The 23,472-nt window shown below is 48.2% G+C and overlaps 1 protein-coding gene across 5 annotated transcripts in view; it reads right to left on the bottom strand.

Moving 5' to 3' along the window:
• The window catches only part of UBA7 (ubiquitin like modifier activating enzyme 7), a 49,500-nt gene continuing 26,028 nt past the window's right edge, over nucleotides 1-23,472 (bottom strand). For 3 of the 5 annotated variants that reach the window (XM_083429363.1, XM_083429362.1, XM_083429366.1), the window contains 10 exons: nucleotides 22,407-22,471; nucleotides 21,215-21,395; nucleotides 19,671-19,745; nucleotides 18,590-18,779; nucleotides 18,106-18,215; nucleotides 14,957-15,043; nucleotides 14,576-14,770; nucleotides 3,861-3,962; nucleotides 3,173-3,273; nucleotides 1-1,243 (listed from right to left, as the gene is read on the bottom strand). In XM_083429363.1, coding sequence (XP_083285489.1) covers nucleotides 1,087-1,243; nucleotides 3,173-3,273; nucleotides 3,861-3,962; nucleotides 14,576-14,770; nucleotides 14,957-15,043; nucleotides 18,106-18,215; nucleotides 18,590-18,779; nucleotides 19,671-19,745; nucleotides 21,215-21,395; nucleotides 22,407-22,471 — 1,263 coding nt within the window. In that variant the 3' untranslated portion in view covers nucleotides 1-1,086. Of the gene's footprint in view, nucleotides 1,244-3,172; nucleotides 3,274-3,860; nucleotides 3,963-13,759; nucleotides 13,858-14,575; nucleotides 14,771-14,956; nucleotides 15,044-18,105; nucleotides 18,216-18,589; nucleotides 18,780-19,670; nucleotides 19,746-21,214; nucleotides 21,396-22,406; nucleotides 22,472-23,472 lie in introns of those variants that run through there. The other 2 variants (XM_083429364.1, XM_083429365.1) reach the window with 2 other exon arrangements.

The following is a 23,472-nucleotide window of genomic DNA, read 5'->3' as shown; positions in this document are numbered from 1 at the left end:
TTCCATATATTACCCACATTTATTAAATTAATCTGCATCCTGCCCTTCCTTGCAAAGGAGCCCAGGGTGCCAGACAACAAATGGCAAGACAACAAGAACATTTGAAAAAACAATTCCAACATAGAAACAGACTGGGAAAGCTTCCAGCTTAAAACCCTTGCTGGAAGGTCTTCAGTAGGCAGCAAAACAACAACAGAGGCTGCCTCTACCTAACATCCAAGGGGAGCGAATTCCAAAGAGAAGGTGCTACCACTCTAAAGACCCAATTCCAGGGGTGCCAACTTGAATAAAATATTGGGGAGGGGGTCAGGTAGGCCCCATCCTGCATAATCAGTTAAACGCACATCATTTGAATGGCAAAGCCCATTATCTTTGGGGAGGGGTTCGGCTCCCTCAAATATTTTATTGGGGGGAGGGCAGAGGGACCTTGGCCCCTAGGAGTTGGCTCCTATGCCCAATTCATACATTGTGAACCTCCAGATAAGAAGGAAGTCACAGGAAGTCTTCGCCTGCACAGTGCAGTGATCAGCTGAGTATATAAGGGATGAACCTAACCAGGGGTCAGCAAACGTTTTCAGCAGGGGGCCGGTCCACTGTTCCTCAGACCTGGTGTGGGGCTGGCCCATATTTTGAAGGGGGGAAAGAACCAATTCCTATGCCCCACAAATAACCTAGAGATGCATTTTATATAAAAGGACACATTCTACTCATGTAGAAACATGCTGATTTCCGGACTGTCCGTGGGCCAGATTTAGAAGGCGATTGGGCCGGATCTGGCCCCCAGGCCTTAGTTTGCCTACCCATGGACTAGGCGATCTTGCAGGTATCCTGGTCCCAAGTTGCATAGGGCTATACACACGAAGGCCAGCACCTTGAACTTAGTCTGGAAACTGGCTGGCAGGCAGAGGAATTCTCTGAACAGCAGGGTAATGTGTTGGTGGTATCCTGCCCCAGTGAGCAGCCAAGCAGCTGCATTTTGCATCAGCGGCAGCTTCCAGACCATCCTCAAGGGCAGCTCCACATCCAGCAGATTGCAGTTATCCAGTCCAAAGGTTTCCATTGTATTACACATATACACAGTTCCCTTTACTCCTCATTGGTTGGATCCCTCGGTCGGAGCCAGACATGAACAGGCGGCAAGACGTTATCGTCCTCTTCATCTTCACAGACTGCTTCCAACACCAAGAGCCGGCACTCCTTGGATAGAGCCTCTCTGGTGGCACAGCGAACCAGTTCCGTCAGTCTGAGAAAGTGAAAGCGAAGGGTGAATAGGAGGGCAGATGCAAGAGGGCAGGTAACAGGCAATCTCCTGCCACTTACAGTACTGATGTTTGCCACACATCCTTCACCAGGCATGCTCAGGTCCTGAAACAACTGCAGAACCACACCCAAACTATCGTCTCAAATCCAGCAGCTGCAACCATAAGCAGGAACAGCCTAGCTAACATTTCCCAGGGACTGCTACTCACAAGACCTTTTGCAGGTGGGGAGGGGACATATACATATATATATATATACACACACACACACCAAAGAAGAAAATGCCTTAAGGATGTAAGAAGAGATCCCGACCAGATCAGACTGAAGCCTGATCTGTTCCAGCATCCTGTTTCGCTCAGTAGTTGAGCTGAGACCTCTGGGGACCCCATAATAAGCAGGACATGAAGGCAAGAGCCTGCTGTGTAGCACCCAGAAACTGGCACACCCAGCTTGCCAGTGCTCAGTGCTGCCACACTGAGAGCCAGTGTGGTGTAGTGGTTAAGAGCGGTGGACTCGTAATCTGGGGAACTGGGTTCGCATCTCTGCTCTTCCACATGCAGCTGCTGGGTGACCTTGGGCCAGTCACACTTCTTTGAAGTCTCTCAGCCTCACTCACCTCACAGAGTGTTTGTTGTGGGGGAGGAAGGGAAAGGAGGTTGTTAACCGCTTTGAGACTCCTTAGGGTAGTGATAAAGCGGGATATCAAATCCAAATCCAAAACCCTGCCACATTGGCCTTGTTCTTTTCCCCTCTCTGAATACAGCAGGAATAGTGGTTCAGAAGCAGGAGCTAAAATCAACGCAGCTTCTCAAAGGAGGGATGCTAGCACTTCTTTGCCATCTCCCCAGCCTCTTCCTGCACTGCACCCACCGAGCAAACCAAGCACAGTTTTGCTCTCTGCTTAATAAATGGCAGAGGCAGCCAAAGTGAAACTATCCATCCTGAGTGAGTCTGCAGCCCAGTTTGTTTTGGGGTGGGAATGGGGGGTTGGAGAAGGCGGGAGAGTGAGTGGGCAGAGAGCTGGACAGCCTGCCAAGGAGTCTGGAAAGATCATAGAGTAAGGGACTCATGTTGCCTCTGGATGTATGTGGATGGCAGAGGCCCAGGAGAGCCTGCCTTTGGGGGGTGGGAAGAGCTTGGTCTGCCCCAGGAAGCAGCGGAGGAGGCACTGACAGCAGGATGTTTACCCAGTGTGGAAGGGACAGGACGCAGAGGCTTTGCAGCTGCTGCAGATACAGTAACCCAGGCTGTTCTGGCAGGGGGCCTGTAGTGGGGGCAGCTGTGGCCTAGCTATCCCACACTCCTGAGGGTCCCTCTGCCTTCTTCCAGGTCAGCGGCTTCCCAGACCCTAGAAAACGGGCAAGCAGGGAGGAAATCAGGGCAAATGCCACTTCCAACCCCACGGCAGGCAGGAGGAAATGTGGAAGGGCTCACTGAGAGTCTGACTGCTTCCGGGGTGGTGCTAATGTTGCAAAAATGATATTCAGGTATTGCAAATGGGTCAATGATAGGAGTTGTGTTTTGTTTTTTTAAATAAACCCATGTATTGGATTTTCCTGAGAAAAGGGTACACCTGGATTTAGGGCCAGAGGGAAGGAATACAGGCTGGCATTTTGATGTTGAAGGTGTTGTGTGGACTCTGTAAAAAACAAACCCTGCATGCATCAGAAACAGCTATTGGAAGGTTCTCTCTGCCTAAGCCATGCCTTGAGAATACCCGGGGCACTGGCCCCCCTCAGGCTTCATGAGAATCAGGAGCAGAAGGTGGAAACAGGAGATTTCCCCCAGGCATGCGGTTGGCCACTGTGAGAACAGGATGTTGGATGAGGTGGGTCATGGGCTTAATCCAGCAGTCAGGCTCGTTTTATGTTCCTTTGTGACCCCCAAACTCTGTTCCTTTGGATTCTCCTACCTGCTGGATAGCTTCTGCTCTTTTGCCTTTTCTTCCCAGAAGCCAGCGTACAGAAGAGCTTTTCCATATAGTAGCATCTCCAGCACCAAGGAATGCTCCATCTGTGAAAGTGAGCAGGAGTCAGCACCACACAGAGACAATCAGAACTCTCAACTGAAAGAGCTGCAGGAGCACCAGGTTAAGTACAAGTTGTGAGAGGGTGGCGTTCAACTAGTTATTCTCAAAATAGATCCACTGAAATGAACGAACATGGTTAAGTTAGGTCCATTAATTTCAAAAGGATGACATGGGAGTGCAGTCTTGGGAACCAGCAGAGGATGGTGTGGGCCAATCAGGCCAACCAGAAAAAAGAGCAAAGTAGGAGCAAGGAGCAAACTGAATTGGATCATGGCAATGGGGTATTTGGGACAGAACGGGGGCACCCCACTGATATTGGAGTGAATGAGGGTACCTGGTAAGGGATACCTTTGTGTTTGTTAATGCTGGAAGGTGCTACATGCCCATTCAAAGTGCTGTGCCCACTGGCCTCTCATGGACCTCGGGATGCCGCAGAGGAGAAGACCCACTGCTGCAACCCCGGCATGCATGGTAATGAGGAGGGTCAGTGGCATGGGCCATCCCAGCATATGCTGCCTGGGTTCCTGATGGAACCTGCCTATGAAACGTTTTACTTAGTCATCCTCTTCACCTGGAGGTGTTTGCAGAGGTCTCTCAAGGTGATCTCCTTTCCCTCGGCATCGACACCTGGCACCTCAATTCTGTCCCAGCAGCTCCATTCTTTCTGGCGATACTGAGATTAAAGCAAAATCAGTGAAGAGTGTTGCGGCAAGACTAATAATAAGACGAACATGCTTATTAGTGCATAAACTTTGGTGGACTGCAGTCCACTTCACCAGGTGCGTGAGAATAGAGCAGATACCCAAAGAAGGTCAGTTCTAAAATTAAATGGATCACCCAACCCAGCAGGTACCATGTCCCAACACGCTTGCAGCATGAACCAGGTAACCTATGAAGGAGCCATTTCCTGTAGAGCCAAGTGGGTCAAGGCCTTAGATCTAGGGTTGCCATATTTCAAAAAGTAAACAACTGGCCACAAAAGTTGTTGAGCTTCCAACTGCAGCATTCCGGGTATGTCCGGAAAATTCTGGACATATGGCGACCCTTTTAGATCACATATTTTAAAATGTCATGCAGCTAAAACCTTTGTGTGCTGGGCTTACATCCAAGCAGGTTTGCATAGGATTATAGCCTAAAGGCCCATATTGGTAACTACCAATGGCCACAGACTGTGATTTGAATGACTAGACTTGCTAGGATCTTTTTATTAAACGAAAGCCTTAATACCCTTAACGTCAAAGACACAACTGCTAGATCACAAGCACCATGTCTAATTCAGGCTCCACAGTTCATTTACGATTCAAATATTAAAAAACAGAGCTGTTTGTAGCAAAGGAAACCTTTGCAGCAAAGGACTGTAGCAGCTCATTCTGTTCACCTTATCAGGAAGAAGGTTAAGAGGTGAACTGATTGTAGCGCACCTTCACAGAGGAGACGTTTTTAAGTGCCAAAAGGGCGGCGCTTTAATCTAGCCAAGAGGAACATAAGAACCTCCAATAAAAATAAAAGATAAAACCAGACAAATTCTGATCTGACGCGGCATTTCAAACAGCAAAGGCAACTAACAATTGCAACACCCAGTGCCAGGGAAGTGGGTGGGTTCTCCAAAGCATGGAGAGCATTGGATTTGGATACGGGAAACCCAGATTCAAATCAGCCATAGAGCTCACTCTTCTTTCAACTTAACCCACCTCATATGGCTGTTGTGAGGCTTAAACATCTTGGAGGAAGGACAGAGTAGAATTCTAAGAAGCAAAGCAGCACAACCCTCACAGGCTCTAAACAAAGACCAGCCCTCTCCTCAAAATATGTTTTAAGTGGAGTCCATCGCAACAGATGTGACATATAATATGAAGGGGAAGGGATGTGGTTCAGTAGCACAACATCTGTTTTGCGCACAGAAGTTCCCATGTTCAAGATCTCAGAGAGCTGCTGCCTGTCAGTGTAGGCTGCCAGTGGCCAGCATGAGGCATCTCCCTATGAACCAAAGGAAGTCAATCCTCCTGCGCTATGTATAGGAAGTCAGATCTGGATGAAATAGTTCTTTCCTGTCGTGACAGCTCTGAATGTGCTAACTGTCAACAGGCCTAACGGAGGGGACTCTTTAAGGCTGCCTTCTGTCCATTCATGATCTGTGGCTCTCTGCTGCACAAAGACACATTGAGATGGCGCCTTGCCTATGCACAATTGTCCTTTTCTTCAGAACAAGGCCCAGGATGTTGTGGAACCTCTTAGCCCCCTGCACTGTTGACCCTGCCTGCCTGTTTTGGCCCTGGGCAAGGAGAAGGAGAGAGAGAGGAGGAGGACAAGAAGCAGCCAGTCCTCTTCACAAGGAGCCCTTTGGGGCTAGTTAGCGGTTCATAGCAGGAAGTGCCCTGACCAGAGAGAACTTAGTGGGGTCAGACTGTCGCACAAAGGGATACTGTCCTGGACTAACTCACTGGCCAGCAGGGGAGGAGAAAGGCTGGCCTGGACGCTAGCATTCGCCTAAGTCTCCAAAGCAAATCTGTCTGTTTGTCAAAAACAACAGAAATATATATAGAGACACATGGACATATATACCACCCTAAATCTGGGGACAGAAGCAGCTGCCAGAGGTACCATCAGACCCCTGCCCAACACTCTCACAAGCCTATAAAAGTGAAACAACGCTTCCCTCTGTTCGTGCACACGACACTGTGCCCCCAATTGCCCTATACATTTAAAGCAGTGTCATACCACTTTAAATAGCCATGGCTTCCCCCAAGGAATCCTGGGAACTGTGTTTTGTTACAGGTGCTGAGTGCCGTTAGGAGACCCGTGTTCTTCCTCACAGAGCTACATTTCCCCAAGTTCCCCAGAAAGAGGGATTGTTTGTTAATCCGCTCTGGGAATGGTAGCTGTATGAGGGGGACAGGGCTCTCTTAACAACTCTCAGAACACTTAACAAACGTCAGCTCCCAGGATTCTTCAGGGAAGGGCATGACGGTTAAAAGTGGTATTATACTGCTTTAAATGAATAGTGCAAATGGGGCCCGTGCCCCAGAGCTCTGCCTTCTGTTCCGTCTGCTTCTCAACAGGATGGAGACAGAGCTCCTCTGCCAGCCAGAGAAGGACAGGGCTACTGTTCTTTCATGCTAGCTTCAGGGCACAGGCCTCCACACCACTAGGTCTCATCAACTCCAGTCGCAGCAGCAAAGCCGTGGATTGTAGGAGGGAACTGTTTTTCTCCCAGAGATACTGTACTCACCTGGGACTTTGTACTTGGGGAGGCTGTACAGCCATGTCCTCTTGCACTAGTCTCCACCCCAAAGTATACTACTAACCCCTTTTCAGATTACAGGTAGGTAGCCGTGTTGGTCTGCCGTAGTCGAAACAAAATAAAAAATCCTTCCAGTAGCACCTTAGAGACCAAATAAGTTTGTTATTTGTATATTCCTTCCAGAAGCACCTTAGATACCAACTAAGTTTGTTATTGCTTGGTCTCTAAGCTGCTACTGGAAGAAATCCCTTTTCAGATGTTCTGTCCACATGTAGACTATGGAATGAATGGGGGAAGGGATTGCACTTTCTGCCCTTCCTCCTCCACAGGTCCAGCAGGCTGAGATTCCTGCATTGCAAGGGGTTGGACTAGAACCCCCTTGGTGTCCCTTCCAACTCTACAATTCTATGATTTCATTTCTGAAGGGGGTTTCTGTATGTGTACAGCTGCATGTTCTCGCATGGGAGCAAGAACACTGATCAGATAGAGGAGCCAAACAGCTGTTTGCAAGAAGCCCTTTCAGTTCTTCTGCTGAATACAAGCAGATCGATAGGTCTGGGCGGGCCAGCATGGTTGATCCCACACTGGGTCCATGCTTTCAGAGGGAAGGTCTGATCACAGCCACCCTTTGCTTGGGATCTGGGGTCTTGTCCTTTGCTCTGTTGAGATGCTGTTTCTAGTCAACTCAGCTGGAGGGCCAAACATTCTCTCCCAGCTTATTTCAAATTTACACTGAGGTTTTGTAGATTTCATGGAAAGGAGGGGTGGATGCAGAACAATGGAAAACAGGAGCACCATACAGTACTCACTCATGCTTCCTGCAAGCCCTGGGAAGTGCTGCTGGTATTCTGAAGAACGGAAAGCAAATTACAAAAAGGAACAGAACAGAAGCAGGAAGGAGGAACTCATGTTTTCAGCTGGCTGGTGCAGCAAGATGGACAAAAGCTCAGCTGTAGTGTGGTAGCAGCTATGCATTGGTGCCCTGCAAGTTACCCTTCCTATTGTTTTAGACACCAGCTGAAAACTTTATTTCAGCAAGACTATCCAAACACATCATTCAGTTATGTTCTTTTAAAAATGTTTTGCTGGTTGCAATCTGTGTTTTATTGATAATTATCTTATTATGTACACCTGCTTGGAAAGATTATTTCAAATGAGTGGCCATTTTTTCTAAAAGCATTAATAAGAGTGTGCATGCAAAAGCCAAATCCCTGTAAACGAGAGAGGATATGCTTTGGTTTGAAACATGCAAAGTCTCACTCCTGACCATACCTCTTTTTGGGGGGAAGAACATACTTGGGAGGAGGAAGGCTAGAGTTGGAAATGAAAGTTGCCTCCTCGCAAAAAAATCTTGGCCATTTGGGACCATATGGTCCATCCCATTTGCTCTTCTATGTTGTTGCCAACCCAGAGGGCAGATTCACATCCTTCCAAAAGAACCATATGGCTGGGCTTGGCCTTTCACACTGACAGGGGACTCATTAGCACCTCTTGCTCAGCTCTTCACCTTCCAGCACCTTAATGCTGCTTCCACAGCAAAGCAGAACAGAAGATATTCTGGGTGTCTGTCCTCCCCCCACCACCACAAACCAGCCAGCTTCATGCTGGAAAGGACCAGCCTGCAGAGACTGGGGCAACTGAAGTCGGGTTCTGTTCTAAGCAATGCGTCCCCCAGCTGGCTGGATGTCCCGATGCAAAGAAAACCTCCCTTTGACTGATTTTTTCCCTTTGCTCATGCCTGCCTTACAGTGCCCTGCAAACTTCTTATTCTCACACCCACTCGCCAAAAAAATAATTTAAAAAATCGGCTCGGGCACTGAGGAGCAAAGGTCCAATGAATCTTATTGGGGGGGGGGGTTAGGCGTGAATCCTTTGGCGCCAGGGTAAGAGCTCCCTTCCCCCAGTCGCCAGCCCTTGCTAAGTAATGACTCCCATATGCTGCTTAATCAGTTCCACACGTTCCTGGACCCGGCACCGCTCTCGATTCCCTTTTGCAAATCAGCCCCGCTCCTCATCTGGAGCTGCTCCCTTCCTCCTGATGCTGCGCTCTATTCACTCCATCGGCTCCCCTCCTCTCCTGGTTCCCCACCCACCCAGCTCCGAGGGGAAGCAATTTCAGATTCGCTGCTTTCAGGAATGGATTCATGATTTCGCTTCAAAGGGGGGGGGGGCGAAAGGGGGGCAAACTCACTCCTGAAAGTGGAAGCAAACCGTCCTTTGCCCCAAGTGATCCTACGACTTGCAAACCGCTCCTCTGGTTTCTTTTTCCTTCCCCCTTTTTCCGACGGCGGTTCTATCTATAGCGCCACCAGAATGCCCTCCATTCCCAGAGGGCTGACATGGGCAAACTGGGCACGGTGCCACTTCGCTGCAGCCAGGCCTTTTCCTCTTAAAGACTTTAGGGGAGAGAGAGCGAGCTCACACACTGCACAGCTGCTCCAAGATTCAAAAACTCTCTCACACACAAAAAATCATTTCCCACCCCCGCGTCACAAGGGAAGCTTTGAAGTTCCTGCTTATATAGGGACCCTTCTACGGAGCTGGGCTGTTAAGAAATCTGAGATGTCGTTTTTAAAAAAATAATCACAGGACGTTTGGGGCCTGCGCGCGCGCTCAGCAAGCCCTCGGGCCGTGCAGCGTGATCTGAACTGGGAGCGATGGAGGGGGCGGGGGGGGGGGAGGAACAGAGGCGCCGAGAGCCGAAGCCATGGAAATCAGTGGCGATAGAAGAGCCGGCCTCCCCCCCCCCGGGTCTTTCCTGCCCGCCCCTCCACCCCGCTCCGGTCCCACCAATCTGGTTCCAATCTGCGCTTCCTGTGTAGCAGGAAGCCCCAGCCTCGCACTCCATAAACTCAAGACAAAAAGGCTTCTATTCAAACAGACGCTCTTAATTTAGCTTCTTGCTCTCCCGCCCTCCTCACCGATTCCACCCCCCCCCCCATCCAAGCTCTGGTTTCTTTCTCCAGAAAAGGGAGGGTTTTTAGTCTTTTGTGTTTTTTTGCAAGGAAGCCAAGGCTGGCCCTAGCCCCAACAAATTGGGAGGAATGTGGAGTCTTGGGGCTGCCACAAAAAAGGGGGGGAAAGCACCCCCCAAGTCTACGTCTGTGTATGCGTGTGTGTTTGCATACATGTGTGCAGGCTCATACATGTACACACATATGCATCCACGTCTATACAATGAATGGCAGAATGCCTTGCGAAGAGGCAGCTAGCTAGAAGCCATAGTGTAGGACAGTTAATGGTACTGCTGGTAAGGCAACCCTATGGAATAAGCGAGGGCTGGCTTAGGGCATCGCCCAATTCCAACTCTGAGCTAAGTAGGTCTGGGGAGTGGATGGGAGGCTGCCCAGGAATCTTACAAATGCAACCCTGAGCTCATTGGAGGAAGGGCAGGATACACAAGTAATAAACAAACATCCGCTTATGTCTTGCTATGTCCTTTCCTGGAAAAGGCTGACCACTGACAGTAGTAAAACAAGATACAGTGATCCAGTCAGCACAAAATGGCTCAGCACAAATGTATGGTCTATAGATGAGATTGTGACCTCTGCTTCTCATCTGATTCTGCTCCTGCTAAACCACGACTTAGCGTACTGTCCAAACCCAGGCTCATGTTTCATCGAGCCCCAGATAAAGCACGACCTATAACCAAGGTTTGTCCTTGGCTTAACAAGCCATGGTTTGTCTGGAGGAGATAAACCATGAATCCAGGTTTAGATTAAACCCTAAGCCGCTCACATCAGCACAGCAGCAGCAGGACCAGAAGAGTAACAAAGCAGTGGCAATATCTAGGAGCCTACCCCATTTACGCTAAGCCACGGTTTGGCTTAACATTACATGGAAACTGAAGCCAGTGAATTGCATCCAAAGATATGTAAGGTGTTACAAACGTGAACAGATGAACATGAATTGCAATTCCTAATTGTCAGCATGTATGTCTGCTCTCTGTTTCCTTGGCTAGTCACCCTGTTGTCAGAAGATGCACCCCCAAACCATATATATATATATATATATATATATATATGCAGGTTTTGGTGTCCTCGGGTGTCTTCCCGTGTAAAAGTTGGGGTGTCTAGGCGACGTTTCGACGAGGTCTCACTCGTCATCTTCAGGCTGGTGCTTTCGGCTTCTTGTTACTGGAACAGAGCAGGATCTCAGTGTTTGAGTTCCTATAAATACTGTTGAGGAGGTGTGGTGTATAGCCTCCAATGTTCTGGGCAGAGAGGAGGTTCCCAGGTTGGTGTGCCTTTTCTTCTTTTGTTCCTTAATTACTTGAGGGATATCTTGAGTGATTTCTTGAGTGATTTCCTGAATCCCACTTAGGTGGGTCATTAGGTGTGGATTAGTTGCTAAAGCCTTCGTGTCTTGAACTCTTGAACTTTGTGAAGAGTTTTTCTGAGAAGATGGCTGTACTGCACTTGGTTGTGCTCTGGCTTGGCTTCGTGTATAGGGGCGAGCTGTGGTTTTGTGGCCTGTGCCAGCCAGATCTGTGTAGGGATTGCAGGGGGGTGCAGCATCCGGAGGTGCCACCCTGGTTTGGCTACTGGATGGTGTCTGTAATTTATCTGTGGAGAGGGTCTGGGTTTGGGTCTGGTGTGGTTGATTGGTGATGGCGTTCTGTGTGCCTCTGGATCTGGTGTCAGATTTTGTGGGGAGGGCTAATTTCCAGATGTCTGGCAAGCGGGATGTGTCGTCACGCTTGTTCATGTTGTGAGGGTGTTTCTCTATCTCGATGGCTTCCATGATTATTCTCTTGTGGTGATGTTCCATGTTAAAGAGCAATTTGGAATCTGCAAAATTAATTTCGTGTCCTGTTTCTTTCATGTGTTGGAAAAGAGAGGAAGTTTTTTCTTCTTTTTTGACGGCATTCTTGTGTTCTGCGATCCGTGCATTTATTCGTCTGTTTGTTTGTCCAATGTACGTGGCTGGGCAGACTTTGCAGGGTATTTCATAGACCCCTTGGTTTTCCAACTGAATTTTATCCTTGGGGTTTCTGAGGATATTGGCTATTTTTTGGTTGGTGCAAAAGGCTGTTTTGATATTGTGTTTATGGAGGATTTTGCTAATTTTATCTGTAGTGCCCTTGATATAAGGAAGGAGGGCTATGCCATTGTTTTCTTCTGTGTCTTGGTTTTTGGGGGGTGTTTCTTTTTGGATTAGCTTCGTAACCCTGTTTTAGTTAGTTAGCAACTAATCCACACCTAATGACCCACCTAAGTGGGATTCAGGAAATCACTCAAGAAATCACTCAAGATATCCCTCAAGTAATTAAGGAACAAAAGAAGAAAAGGCACACCAACCTGGGAACCTCCTCTCTGCCCAGAACATTGGAGGCTATACACCACACCTCCTCAACAGTATTTATAGGAACTCAAACACTGAGATCCTGCTCTGTTCCAGTAACAAGAAGCCGAAAGCACCAGCCTGAAGATGACGAGTGAGACCTCGTCGAAACGTCGCCTAGACACCCCAACTTTTACACGGGAAGACACCCGAGGACACCAAAACCTGCATTCCTGTACCCGTGAAAATCTACGAAAGCATATATATATATATATATATATATATGAAATTTTATAAACCACTTAATAAAAAAATCTTACTGATGCATATTTAAACAATAAAATAATTATCAATAATATGGAGTTAAGATCAGAATTAAAAAAAAAGATTAGGCATAACTTAATTATATGTCAAAATAGGCTCGCTGAAATAATTTTTTTTAGCAAGAGTCTAAAAGTACAATGAAGGCGCCTGACTGAAGTTAAATGCTAAGGAGTTCCAAAACTTCACAGAAGCCGAACACATATTAAATGGCACTTGTAAAAGTGCGTGTTCCGTTGATAGAAGCTGCCAAGTAGGTACATATGGGGCAAGGATGTCTCAATTAAATCGGTCCGAAGCTGTTAAGAGCTTTATATACTACCAGTAAAACCATGACCTTGGCTCAGTAGCAAATTGGCGGCAAGTGAAGATCTTTAGGCAGAGGTATAATACGTTGGCACTCCTGTCAGCAATTGTGTTGCAGCACTGACAACTGCACTTTATGGACCAAATACAGGGGAAGCCCCACAAAGACTGCATTGCAGCAAGCCAATCTTGAAGTTACCAGTGCCTAGACTACTGTGGCCACGTTATCCAGGTCTAGGAGCATCTGCAGCTGCCACTCCAGACTGCATGCTTACTCCTTTCCCATCCTGGGAAACTCACCAATTTCTTGGACATGTGAACCAGGGTCTTGCCAGGATTCCCTTGTCCAGCTCACCACTTGTCCAGCTCAGCACTACATCTTTGACAGTAATGCCAAACCTACCACCATTATTCACAGACAACAACTTGTCTATCGGCCGAAGGTAATACGGCTGGGTAAATTCTATCGCCTTATGCTGCTGTCAAGATGTCCACCAAGTATGTACTGCATGCCTGCAAGGCACAAGGGGAACAAATGTTCACTGCCTTGCATGAGGGCCCATTCTGGATTCACTGGGCCTGCTGGCTATACCTCCAAGAAACACCTCTCAGTCAAAGCAGTTCAGAACACCCAGTGGATGCACAGATGCCTGTGCGGAAAGGTCAAGAACCAGCATCTGGGGCTGAGGCTAAAGGAAAGGGGTGTTGAGTTAGGCCAGGGCAAGAAGAGCCAGAGATCCAGCTTGGCACCAGCTGTGTGTGTCAGCTGCAGGTTAAAGACCACTTCCTGTGTCTGACAGCTCACAGGCAGCCCCGTCTGTGCCTCTCCTTCCACACTGCTGCTAGCCTGATACACACGCCAGGCACCGGCTTCTGAAACTAGATCTCCTTCGCCTTCTGCCTGCCAGAAGGGGCTCAGGAAAGGCAGGGTCAGCAGCTGAGTGGGAACAGCCGTCCTCCCCCACACATCGGCTCCTGGCAAGCTGCTCAGTACCCAGCACCCAGACAGGAGAGATGGAGTAGGAAGTCTCCCCCTCAACACAGTCTGGGAGTTGCTGACATCCCTACGGGGCACAGCCATTCTAGCACCAGCTCCAGCTGACGAGGCTTGCGCAAGTTCTGACTGCATGGCCCACTTCCAGGGATAAGATATGGCTGGGCACTCTGGGAACGGAAGGCAGTCAGGCCTGAAAGCATCACAGCACCACCATCACCGTGGTGCTCAAGGGCTACAGTGGTTGTCCCACAGCTGCTGTAATGTCTTAAGGGGAACTTCGTCAGGAGAGGTTCGCAGGCTGGACATGCAAATCTTTCCATACCTGTTTGGCTTTGGGCATCACAGCAGCAGCGTAAGAACTAAAGGCATGAGGTGCTGTACATCTGTCTTGAAACATCCAAAGCTGCTCTTAGGCGCACTCTGCAGCACAGGACAAGAGCAAGCCATTGCTGTTTCATTTAGATTTTTAAGAGCTGGAGGGGGGAAGGGAATTAAGGAGGTATTTGTCTGGATCAATGCCTGTGCCCACACAGAAATGCTCCTAGGTACAGAGCCTCTAATTCAGCTATATAGGATACTGGACTAGCCTTGGGGAAGGCAGATTCTTGTTCCTGAATGACTTACTCTCCACACTGCAACACTCTATGTTCTCTCTTCTAGAGACTTGGGAACCTCCAAGTCTGTCCCTTGCCAGACACAGCCCTCTTCCCACGGCACGTCCTTCACCAACCCTGCCTCACACTCTCCTCAAGCAATCTTGCTTAGCTAGGATGTGTCCTTGAACTCCAATAATGCCTTTTCCTTGCCTGGATGGATAGAGAGGTGTGTGTAGATTGTACAAAGTGAAAATGTACATCTGTTGGTCCTCCTCCTTTTGCCCCTGGTTCCACCCACCTCTGGCATGTGGCCCCCAGGTGATTGTCCAGAACAGAACACGGCCCTTGAGTTGAAAAAGGCCCCCTGCCTCTGATCTACAACCTCAGCAGAGTTAGCTCTGAGTGTAAAGAACAGTAGCCCATCTAAACGCGCATAGTGTCTCTCTCCTTCCTGCCCTCCCTGCCAGTCTGCTAGGAAAAGCAGGCCCTACTGAGCTTCTTTCTGCTTTCAAAGCATGAGGAGCCCAGAGCCTAGGCCTCACCTTGTATATTGGTCGAGACGACAGAGGCTGGAAGCGATTGAGCAGGGGCTCCGAGAGCTGCAGGAAGCTGTTGCGATAGGAGCTCAGGCGGCTGTGTCGCCACACCAGCTTGTAAAGCTCCAAGCACACCAGACCAGCTACAGCTGTTGTGGTTGTGGCAATGGCAGGCACGATCCTCCCCACGATCCTCATCGCCTGTGGAAATCAAACTGGGCCTTCAGCATGAAGACAGTGAATGGGAAAACGTACCAGAGGTTACTGGAGGGAGGGATGCTGCTAGGCCAGAGACAGACACATGAATGTGTCCCGCCCCACTTTATTTCCTGAAGCTGGCAGGCGACTGGGGAAAATGACTCCCAAAGCCCCGCCTCCTTTCCTCACCTGGAGCTTATCAGCCGGAGGGATGCCATAGTTCTCAGCTCGCAGATTGGCTGCTGTCATGACGAAGTTCAAGTGAATGTCGTTCCCCTGAGGGCCCAAAAAATTGCAGAATCAATTGAGGCCAGAGAAGGGTGGCAAAGACAGAGGGGAAAAGAGAAGGGATCTTAGTGGGATGAGGATGAGAACAAAGGGTCTACAAAGGGTGGCAAGGAAACTTAACAGAGGTTACAGCCAGGGTTTGTGTGCATGGTGTGATTTTTTTTAACAATAGAAGAGAAGGGGTGGGGAATCTGGTTCTCTGATGTTGCTAGACCACAGTTCTCATTGTGACCTGGAATTGGAGTCCAACAACGTCTGAAGAGCCGAAGGCCTAGAGTCTGGGAGCAGAGCTTTAGTTCCCTGCAAAGCTCCTTGCATTTTCCCATGAATAGCAGGAGCAGAATAAAATGTGCTAATCACAAGCAACTATACACAAATTTGCACCATGTGCACAGGCACAGAATCTGACTAAGTAACCATCTGAGTAGCCATGGCACAACATAAGCTTCCCCCAGTGTGTGAGGGAGACCACACTACAGGGCAGAGACCATCCTTAGCTGACAGAAGGCCCCTGGCATCTGCTGCCAAAATCAGATTGCAGGTGAGATGCTAGAGAGCTTCTACCAGTTTTGGCAAGCAGCACTGGGTCAGCAAAACAAATAATCTGATGAGGCAGCTTCCTAGTCCTTACGTACTATGATTGGAGAAAGCCTTGTTTATAGAAATAATATGAAAGTGACAAAAACACACAGTTCCTGGATGAAGGACTCCACTGCCTGGCTTGATAATGAACTGCCATTTTGTACTCAAGGAACAGACTCTTCTGATCCTTCTTGGCTCGTTTGTTCTGCACTCAGAAAAGAACACAGCCTGTAGGAGGGTGGGTCATGCGCTGCAAACCACAAACAGGGCTGGGTATAAGGCTGTGTACGCATTAGCATTTTAAAACATGTCTAGGTTGTCCTTTTTCTCACTTTGGATTGATGCTGGTTGTGGAGGAAATACATCAAAACACAACATTTCATAAGAAATTACAAGATAGATGCAGGATAGATGCTTATGTTGTGTGTACATCGCTGTGTACACTCTTTTGGGAAAGAGTGGTGGGAGTGTGCTGGATGTGGAGTGAACAGAGGTGCATACACAGCCTAAGAGAGTAGTAGGCTAGGTACTACACAGATTGCGGGAGGGATACTGACCCCAGGCTTATCCCAACCCATTCCTGGCACTCTGGCACCTCCAAAAGCTGGACACAAGAACTGCAGCTAACAGCAACTGTCAAATTCAGGGACATCTTAGGCTGTGCCAACACCCACCCTCCACCTCTGTTTACATCCAGTGTGCTCTCACCACTGGTTTGGGAAGTGCTGTGCATACAATGTTTGTCACAATCTGTATCTATCCTGCCGTTTCTTATGAAATACTGCATTTTGATGCATTTTTGTCCAGACCAGTTTCTATCCAGAGAAAAAAGTACAACCTAGCTGCTTTTTAAACTGGTAAAGTGTACACAACCTTAGGAGTTTTAAATTTCCACTCAAACCCTTCCCAGTGGAATCAGTGGAACTTGGGTACTTAGTTCTACTGGACCAGTAAAGACAGAAATGAAATTCATACATTCAAGAAACCTGTGGCAAGCAGTGCATATGTAAATCCTGAATATCAATCTACACAAAATACAACTTTAAACTTCAGACACAAACCTCCCCCACCCCTCAAAAACCCTTAAAAGGTCAAAGCAACAAAACATTCCATACAAACCAGATTTTTTTTATTAGGGCTGTTTGACAGCAGCTTTCAACTTAACCTCCAATATATGGAAAATATTCTACCTTAACTGAAATCTGGGCCCCAATCCTGGCAGCTGATGATATATTGGGATATAATCCCCACAAACTCCCCACATTACATCTGCAGTTGTGCAGACAAATGCTCACTGTATGAAGAAACTTCTGTAACAGCAGCTGTGGAGGAGAAGTGGGCCCGTTCCCAACTCTACCAAACACATTAACAAGAAAACCCCCACAATTCAGCTACTAGTGTCATTTTAGCTGAATAAAACAGTCTCTCAGCTACAATACAGAACTAAAAGATAGGGGATGGCAGAACACATGCTTTGCCTACAGAAAGTGTCCAATAGACACTGTCCACAGAACAAGTGGTCTGGACTGTAACAAATTAGCCTGGTTCAGACGTAATGACAAACCATGGTTTCCTGTGTCATTATTACTTAGGGTTGCCATATTTCAAAAAGTGGAAATCCGCACACAAAGGTTGTTGAGCTCTTTTTGGCAAAATTGAAATAACATTGGTTATATAGGGCATTCACATTTTAAACATACAGTAGTTTATTCCTTCGGAATACTTCTTAAAAGTATCTGTCTATCAGGGTTGTTGTATTTCAAAAATTATTTTTTTTAAAAAAATTAATTAAACAAAATCTGAACTTCCAACAACGGTTTCCATCCGTCTGGTTTTCCCCAGACTTTTCAGCAATTTCTGCCCAGACACTGCTCCCCACTGTGGTGTTCTGGCTGTGTCATGGAAATTCCAGATTTATGGCAACCCTACGGTCTATTCATCATTGCTTCGTGTAGTAATCCATATACGTATCCTGCAAGGTAGGCCAGTATTCTGACTCTTATTTTACAGTTAGAAGGCTGACCCAGAGACCGTGGCTTGTTGAGTATCAGCGAATTCATGCCAGAGATGAGATTCAGAACGAGGCATCCTGATTTGTAGCTCAGCCTCTAAGCCTCTGTACTCAAACTTTTAGCACATGATGAAATCAGATAGTAATTTTTTATTTGGGCATCTGAACCCTGAACGTAAAATATCTTGCCTGTGCCTGCCCTTTACAGATACTGGGGCACTGGGAAAATTTGTCTGTGAGTCATCTCAAGAAAGCACTGTTGATCTTAACTGAAATTAACCTGTTGAGGATTAAGAGGCATAAGCAGAGCTGCAGGAGGGGAAGTCATGGCTGGAACAGCAGAGTCACACACCACACCCTCTCTCCTCCAAGAAGGGTCATGCTCTTCCGCCTTTGGAAACCTGGAGCTCAGAGGGAAATGCAAAGAGAGATGGGAACACGCAGGAACGTTTTTTACCTTCTCAAAGTGAATGGGGTCCATAGCATTAGACATGAGGGAATTTTGCTCTTCCAGCTCTTGCCTCAGTGCTGCCAGTTCCTTCCTCAGCTCTCCTACCTCCGTCTCATCTGAAAGACACAGTTAGGGGTAGTAGGCGGGGACACAGCCCAGCAGTGGCCTGAGATGTGAGCAATGCAGGGAGAAGCACATTATTCACTTCTGGCTTGGGTCTACTGTGTGGGAAGCCCAAGTCTCATCTCACCCTTAGAGATTCCCATTGCATTTCCTGGCACTCCATTCACAGATGTGACACGGTTGGCAGACTAAGGAAGGATAGGAAACCTGCAGCCCTCCAGATGTTGCTGTACTACAGTTCCCATCATCCTTGACCACACTGGCCAGGCTGGCTGGGGCTGATGGGAGTTGGAGTCCAACAACACAGGTTCCCTGCTAGGGTCTGGTTGGAACGGTTGGGATACCTGCCCTTCAGCAAACTTCTTACCAACAGAGTCTTGTGGATTCTGCATCTCTTGGTCAGTGAGGGGGATATGCACTCCCTGAAGTGGCTGGAAAGGTGGCAGATGCGAGCCAAAGAGGACTTGGGAAGTGACAGAATCATCCTCACTCACACGCAGCTTGTGGGTACTGGCAAAGAGGTGACTGGCAGCCAGAATGAAGGTCATGTGGGTGGTCTAGAAAAGCAAAGAAGGTGCATCAGAGACAGCAGCACCCTTCCCTACTATGGACTGTTTCCTTCTCCCGACAACCAGTAACTGGCTCTACTGGCTGCTCTTCCAGAAATGTAGACCCCTTCCAACCTCAGCTAAGCATCCTCTTCCCTCCTACACAGTCAAAACAGCATCCCAACTCATGGAAGCCTGCTGCCAGATTCAGACCCAGGGGCAATATCCAACCCTGCTCTTCCACTCTACTCTGCTTGCACAACAGAACTTCCCCTTCCTCTTCTCCCTACTACAGCCACCACCAAAATCTGTTCCAAAGGGTTGATGGAGCCTCCAGAGCAGATTTTGGGAGCATGCAGGCAGAAGAAAGGAAGCAGAAATCTCACAGTAGAAGTGTATCCATGCAACATTGGATACAAGCCCAAATTGGTGGGAACAATGATTTTGGGAATCTTACATGCCAGATGTGCTGGATCCTGGGTCATTTGCAACCCACACTTCTACAGAGGTATAAGATGGGCTCGGTTCCTGGTCAGTTCACCATTTTAAACTAGGCAGATCAATCAAATGAGAAAAACAGAGCCAACTTCTTGCTCATCAATTAGGGTGTCATGGAACATGTTGGTGCTATTTTACACAATAAATAAGGTGAAAAACAGATAAGGGGTTTCCACCTGCTCTAGACAGCAAGAATTAAAAAGGCACTAATTTTCATTTATTGCTTTTTCTTTTCTTTTTTTCTGAAAAGTTGCATTCGTCCCTTTCTTTGGCCATGAGACTAGGAAGTGGTGAACCTAGTTGTGTAAATGTCCTGATCTCTCCTAGATGTTCCTCACTGAGGGTGCAAACTCCATTGCAGCCCAAGTTCCCCCCACTTCTCAAGCTGAGCTCCCCACTCACATGACTGCTGTCAAATTTCAGCGGTTGTGGGCATCGCTTGGGCCCTGACCAGAAAGGAAGTCCAGAGCTTGTCTCCTGGGGACAAAGACAGATGAGATCAGTCAGGAAGCAGCATCAGAGAGGGCGGGAGGAGGAGAAGTTCAAGGAAGGAAACTCTACGGGCCAAGCAAGGGCTGGAAGAGGGCCAAAGGTTTCTGCAGGCTAAAATGATGGGAACTGGAGAGAGAGAGAGAGAGAGAGGGAGAGGGAGAGAGAGAGAGAGAGAGAGAAAGACTGTGCATAGCCAAGGAAGAGAGAACAAGTCAAGGGCCAAGGAAAAAATATGTAAACGTGCATGTTGTTGATTTTCCAGAGTTCAGACAGCAGTACTAGGTTCCTTCTGAAAGCGAACATTGGCTCACTCATATGCCAAAACCATGTAATTTCACTCCACCAAGACACCTGGGACAAAACATAACCACCAACCACAAAATTATTTCAGCCAATCATTGGTGACTAGTGCTGTCCAGTCACTGGGACTGCAAGGAGGTCAAATACCAGCCTGTGTTGTGCGCCAGGTCCAAAGGAAGGAGCCTGATTCATAATGGAGGGAGGGGAGCAACTGACTCAGTGCCCAGAGGATGTACTCTAGAACCCATGGCACCATCATTAAGAAGGGCCCTGCTGACCTTGTATAAGAGCTGTCCTAGGTTTAACAACTTGTTGCTTGAGGTGTTACACAGACTGCTTTGTCCAGCCTGACCGTCAGGCTTTCCTGGACCAGATTGCCTGCCTTTGGCCTCTCAGTTGCTGTTTCAGGAACTGTCCGTGCAGTTTGCCTCCGACCCACAGCCAGCCCTACCATTAGGCAGAGTGAGTAACTGTATCTGGGCCCCAGACGTTCCTCCTGAGCCGTGATTGGAGATCAAAGCTATGAGTACCACAGGTCTGTCACATACCCAGGAAACAATCCTGCTCTCCTCAGCTGCAGTGGACGACACCACCCCATTGGCTGTGTTGAACTAAGATTCAAGTGCAGTCTAGTCATCTTCCAGTCATGGAGTGTTTGTGTGATCCTCAAGCAGCAAAACGTCTTGGGCCAGCCCTGCTGTGACCATCCTGTGCCTTGCTGTGGGGCCAAAAGCTATAAGCAACTGGTTCTTTGTGCAATTAAAGCCACTGGAGATGCTGTATGTGAACCAGGTCATATAAATGGTGGTGAGGGTCCACCTAGAAAGAGCCCAGAGTGAGAACTACTGGTGTTAAGGCTAAGGGTGAGTAGGAATCTCCCACCAGAGGCTTAATGTTACAGGTGGCTGGAAGGCAACACCAACCAACTGCCTGCTCCACTGAAAGATGGGCTTTGCAAAGACTACCACTTGGTCTTAATATATCTCACGTTAAGCAGCTGCCAACAGAAGTCTGCTGCATTTGGTTCCAGACACCTGGATTCCAACGCTCAGAGCCAGTGCTGAGTGATTGTAACAGAGAAAGGCAAAGGAGTGCTTAGAAAAGCGCCACACTGGGAGCCAGGAAATGGCCGGGGAAAGAGGCAGGGCCCATACATGCTCAGGTGGGAAGTTATGCAGCAGCTGCTGGATGTCATGGGAGAAAAGGCGCTCCCAAAGTCTCCGAGCCCAGACCACACAGTCTCTCCAGTTGCACGGCTTCTCCTGAAAACTGATGCGCACTGACTCCAGCATCTTGACAGCCTCCATTTCTTGGGACTCTAGGAAGCTGGGATCCCTGTGGACAACAACAGACCTCGTTTGTGGCAGAATTTGGAGATAACACTGCTCTTAAATCTTCCTAGTAGGTAGTTTGTTATCAATTCCATGCTTAGAAATATCTATGATGCCTCTCCAAATGCCCGGGGCAGCTAACAGACACCGATCTGTCTGTCTTATGTCCAGAATAGTTTAAGACATAAGAAGGGCCCTGCTGGATCAGACCAAAGCCCCATCTAGTCTAGCATCTTCTTCTCATGCTTGCCAACTGGAGGTTGGCTCTAGAGTCTTGGGGCAATGAAGGTCCTTCTTTGAGAGGTATCAGAATTCCAGCCCAGGAACCTCACCCTTGTGGTTTCCCAACACAAGCAATCAGGATGGGAATGAAGTGGCCAAGTGCCTTTTGACATCAAGTAAGTTAAAAGGCAAGAGCAGGGGGCAGAGGGAGGGAAACGTTTCTGAGCATGTTTGTCTCATGTATTATCCCAACCATCCCCCAAGGAGCAGCGTGAATGGGGGTTATTCCATTAACACCAACAGATTAGGCTGAGAGGCAGGGGCTGGCCCACCGTGGTCACCCAGTGAATTTCATAGGGCAGCTAGGATTTGCCCCCCATTCAAGTCTGATACTTTAACCATTACACCATAAGTGGTATAGCACACCAAAATGGCACCACTAGGAACAAGGCAAATTCCACCTGTGGTCATCATAGGACTTGGATAATGATAAATATGTCATCTAGGTGGCTGCAGAGCCCCCTTTTTTTGCACTGAGTGTATAACTAGTAATTTTATGCATGTGGAGCTCTGAGTAGGTCCTGCCACTAGGCAGTTCCACCTTCCACCCCAGATGCAGCAGCTCCTACTACAGCTCAGAGGTGGGATATGAATGTGTGGTAAACTTCCCTCTACCTCACCCAGAAGACTCCTTAACAAAATCCACTCTATTCCCTACACAGCCCACTCTAAGCTTTCCCTCCTGCCATTTATCTACCACATCACCTCAGTCAAGTTCGCTCCCCATACTCACTTCAGGAATTTGTTGACGTTTTCTGCTTTTGTCTTGAAAAGACCCTCAAACTGATCTCGGGCCCACTGCAAGAGAAAAAGATGGGGGCAGGGGAATTTTTGTCAGCAGTTACTTGGGGTCCCTTAGAACAGGGGTTAGGGACATTTTTTTCAGGCAAAAGGCAGGGCTTACTCTCAGGCAAATGGGCACTGGACTGCAGCCTCAGAGCACCTCTTCCAGTTGTTCCTTGGTTCTAAGGCAGTATACACACTCTCCTTTGGCCTGAAAGCGAGATGAGTGCCACAACCCCATAGTCACCTTTGACTGGACTTAACTGTCCGGGGGTCCTTTCCCTTTTACCTTTTTTACCTTACACACTTAACATTAAAGCACATTGAAAGCACATTCTTTCCCTCAAAGGATTCTGGGCACTGTAGTTTATCCCTCACAGAGTTACAATTCTCAGAAATCCTTAAAAAACCACAGTGCCCAGAATTCTCTGAGGGGCGGAAATATGCTTCAAATGTGCTTTAAAGATATAGGTTGGAATTCAATACCACACTGTGATGAATGTCCTGTCAGTGCAGGTACTGCAGTTCTCTTCCCATTATGTGAAGTTCTGGAGGTTCTCCTGACACCCCAGCCCCACCCCAGAGCCAATCATGGTGGGCACCAAGAGGAAAGGAAGGCCCTGTGGTGCAAGTGGAAGCCCTTGAGCAGGGCTTGTGCTTGAGAGCTGCAGTGCAGTCTGGGAACTCTGGTGCCATTCCTTAAAACTGAACTCCTGCCCCCTGTTGCTCCTCAGGGTCCTGATGCTGCATAACAGGCCCAGCCAGACAGCCTCCCCATCAGCATCTCCTGCTCCACAGAGTGAAGGAAGAAGGGGCATGCAAAGGCACCAGGGCAGTGTGAGATAAAAAAAGAGAGGGGTCTGTCTGGCCCTGCCACAGAAATAGGAGAAGCAGCTGAAGCTCTGCAAAGGGCGAAGGATTTTGGCCTGGCTTCTGGGCAAAACAGCTGGACCCCATATCCTGCCGTCAACACTGTTGACAGCCCTGGCCCTCGTGCAGCTGCCTGGAAAGAGTAA

The sequence above is a fragment of the Podarcis tiliguerta genome (genome assembly GCF_965153285.1).
Source record: "Podarcis tiliguerta genome assembly, chromosome: 2".
Taxonomy (NCBI): domain Eukaryota; kingdom Metazoa; phylum Chordata; class Lepidosauria; order Squamata; family Lacertidae; genus Podarcis; species Podarcis tiliguerta.
This window is presented reverse-complemented; position numbering and strand designations above follow the sequence as displayed.